At 35.9% G+C, this 3,479-nt stretch overlaps 1 protein-coding gene across 1 annotated transcript; it reads right to left on the minus strand.

Annotated features, from left to right (window-relative positions):
• Window positions 1-435: 435 nt before the first annotated feature.
• LOC143595022 (SUMO-conjugating enzyme SCE1) lies at window positions 436-2,942 on the minus strand. Its single transcript, XM_077074174.1, has 5 exons — window positions 2,786-2,942; window positions 2,530-2,613; window positions 1,584-1,736; window positions 729-842; window positions 436-637 (listed from the first exon to the last, which is right to left on the minus strand). The coding sequence occupies exons 1-5, from the start codon at window positions 2,852-2,854 to the stop codon at window positions 575-577; spliced, it is 483 nt and encodes a 160-aa protein (XP_076930289.1). The 5' UTR covers window positions 2,855-2,942; the 3' UTR covers window positions 436-574.
• Between the last annotated feature and the right edge of the window lie 537 nt (window positions 2,943-3,479).

The raw sequence follows: 3,479 nt of genomic DNA on the forward strand, positions 1-3,479 counted from the left end.
GACAAATGTGTAAGAAGAACCGATTTCAACAATATAAAGAAACATATATTTTGTGACCAGAAAATATAGTCTGTTTCTAGCACGAATTTCTGATAACATGAATATGTTTTAATCATAATGACTCAAGTGGACATAAAAATGAGGTTGGAAGTTGTTTTAAAAAATGAGGTTTAGTTGTTTCCGCCCATTTAGCACAGAGACGCAAACAGTACCTTACTCTAGATTGAAAATTATGCATGACCAGTCCACTTATGAAAGCATCAATGTCAGCAGAAACGAAAACAAAATCAACTATTTAAATTCAGCAACACCAATCCACAATAAGCAGATTTGAAGCCATTGACAAATTGCAGTTGAATTATTTAAATTCACAAGATTAACCATAGAAATTGAAACTCATTGAAGCAGTATCATCATATAAACCAACCAACCACACAACAAACAAAACAAAGGTTTGGCCTTTATCATCAACTAACATCTTCTTCCATCAGCTGATTAATCGAAAATCAAAATAAGTCAATCCACGTCAAACATTCATCGACATAGTCTACATAAAAATACTTCAAACCGTTGATTACACAAGTGGCGGGTACTGCTTGGCTTGCTGGCGGACCCGTCTTTTGTACTCCACCGTGTCCTGCACTCATTTTACATCAATTAGAACTAATATTATCACCATTTGTCCCATTTATAAATTAAAATTTGACGCCCTTAAGTTACAAATATACCTGGATAAAGAGATGATATCCATCAGTCTGAGCAGGATCAGCAGGATTGGGGGAATCCAACAGATCCTGGATTCCAACAAGAATCTGTTTAACTGTTATTGCTGGCCTCCAACCCTACAGACACATATACAAATCACAAATATAGCCAATTCCTGATACGATTCGATCTACGACCCAAGAAGAATTAGGTTTTGGGTTGGTTAGTATCACCTGTTTGATAAACGGGTCAGGTGTGCTCTACCCTGTTGGGTGTGAGTTTCAGACACGACATGAACTCACGAAGCTAACACGATTTCTGGTTTTGGGTTTGGTATAAACAGGTTCGGGTCAGTCTTGGGTCGAAAATGTTCCGCTAAACGGGTCATGTCAGTGTCAACCCAGTGGGTTCACGGGTTGACCCATTCAACCCACTTACTTTTTATTTTGTTATTTGAAAATGTGTTTTGTGTAATAATTTAAAATGATTGGATCTCTCAGGCGGAAATTTAAAACCAAAAAGGAAACTGACATAAGATTTTATAACTAAAATGCATTTTTTTTATATATAAATTTGTATTTTTTTGTTGTAAAATTATAAATATGAAGCATTAATATGTGTTAACAATAAAAAAATAAATTTTTTTTTATGAGTTTCTGGATAAGCTTTGGAATCTTTTACAAGAAAAAATATGGGTAGTCTGAGTGAGACGGGCTATATATGTCCGGGTTAGTGTCGGAATATGTGACACATTAAAATATGGGTCGTGTTTGATTCCAAAATTCAACCCGTCAACCAGACACAAGTGACACCCCTAAATTACACACACACACAAACATATAACTTTCTTTTTTCAAAGAAAAGATGGAAAAACGTACACTATCTTCATTAAGAATGGACAAACAAACAGTTCCAGAAGGGTAAACATTGGGATGAAAGAAGCCCTGAGGGAATTTACACTTTGGTGGTTTGCTTGGATAATCCTCGGTGAAATGAAGGGCGAGTGGATAATAACCACCCTCCCAGTCAGTCTGCAATCACAAATTATATACATTACAATAAAGGCCCACAAAATCATAAATTCAAAGCCCAACAAACCATCATTTCATTTCAATTGTTTGCATAAAAAAAAATTATGAAAAGAAACTTAAAATGAGAAGACTATTAAGATCATAAATAGGGAAAACAGGTAACTGCAAAGTTTCTTCACTTGAACAAGTTGAACTAAAACTCTAAAAGCTATCAAGGTAATCTTACCTTTCATTAAAAAAGGGATTAATATGCAAAAAAAGCAGAGGTAATAACAGGGTAAGATTTTGAGCTTAAAGCGCGTTAATCTTGAGTTCACTACAAAAAAATGCCATTTACTGGACCATGTTTTTAAATGGAAAAGTTTTTATGGTGCTACTGAGTTGCGTCTGTAACGACAACTTTTTTATATGCCACTAAAATATTGAAGATTCAATTACAACTTAACATCTAGTGCCAATACTGTACATACTTCTTGTGGTACTAAAATATGTTATTCCTTCAAATACTTCTTGTGGTACTAATGCACGTTGTCTGGTTTCCGTTCTCGGCTTTATTATAAAAACAGAATCCAACATCGATTGCCCAATATTGTGTTTTTCGTGTTCGATTATTGAGCCTGATTCAACGGCATACAAGATTACATACCAAATCAGTATATGATTATTGTGTAAACACTCTTAGCATATTTGGCTCATTTTGAACAATCAATTGCAATTACATACATACCAGCATACAGAATAACATGAAGATTTATCATTTATCACATAATAATGAGATGTTTAGATAACTTACACCAGCTTTACCAGGTACGATACACTGCCAGATCATCAAATTCACAGTACCATCAGCTAGGGTTTCAGGCTTGGCTACAAAACCCTAGGTTAACAAAACTCAAAATCAAACCATAATTCCCAAACACAACACCAATTAGACCTAATTACAGCACAATTATATAATATTCATGATAATTAAGACGCGTATACATATAATAACAATAATAATAGTAATAATAAACAATTATTAAGGGTTTAGAATATGACGAACGAACATGAGGATGATTCTTCCGCCATGATTTGCGTTCCTCGGTGAGACGGCCGCGAGCAATACCACCGGACATGGTTTAGGGTTTAATATTATTATTATGGAGAAGAAGATGAATTGAATGAATGTGAATGTGTGTTGCTGTTATTTATGATTGCTTGGACTGAACAAGTAATAATAGTTGGTAACATTAATAAGTATAAAAGATAAGCTCGAATCTCTTTTATGTATGAGACTATGAGGTAGTAGTGGATTGGACCGGACGGGTTTCATTTCCCCGCACTATCATACAGAGGCGCATTGTCGAAGCACGAGATGAATCTGACCTGATCCATGACGATGTTTCCACGGATTTTGAGATGAACGAACCACGTCTTGATCTTCTTCTCCGGCTGGTTGGGATCTGCAATGACTTTTTGGGGGTGTGGAGGTGACCGCTAAGAAATCTCCAGGATCTCTTGTTCACAGACACAAAAATATGGTGGTGGCTCTTATTGAGAATGACCAACCCCTAATAAGGAGGTGGAGACCTCCTTATATAGGGAGCCTCATGGCCACCATCATGGTACCCTAATGGGCCTAGCCCAGTTAGGGTTACCTCCACAAAACCCCCTCAGCCCAATAACATTGTATTAGTCCATATAATAAAATAAGCCAAACATAATAAATTTAGGGTCGTAAAACCGGGTTTAGTACCATAC

This window comes from Bidens hawaiensis, unplaced genomic scaffold, assembly GCF_021521415.1.
Source record: "Bidens hawaiensis isolate Kalapana, Puna unplaced genomic scaffold, B.hawaiensis_p1.1 tig00044597_1, whole genome shotgun sequence".
Lineage (NCBI taxonomy): Eukaryota > Viridiplantae > Streptophyta > Magnoliopsida > Asterales > Asteraceae > Bidens > Bidens hawaiensis.

Excerpts from the sequence above, each read along its gene's own strand:
- LOC143595022 (XM_077074174.1), bottom strand. The coding sequence starts at position 2,854 with ATGTCCGGTGGTATTGCTCGCGGCCGTCTCACCGAGGAACGCAAATCA. Across the intron at positions 2,614-2,785 it reads GGCGGAAGAATCATCCTCAT|GGTTTTGTAGCCAAGCCTGA; the intron begins GTTCGTTCGTCA and ends TTGTTAACCTAG. Across the intron at positions 638-728 it reads GATATCATCTCTTTATCCAG|GACACGGTGGAGTACAAAAG; the intron begins GTATATTTGTAA and ends AAATGAGTGCAG.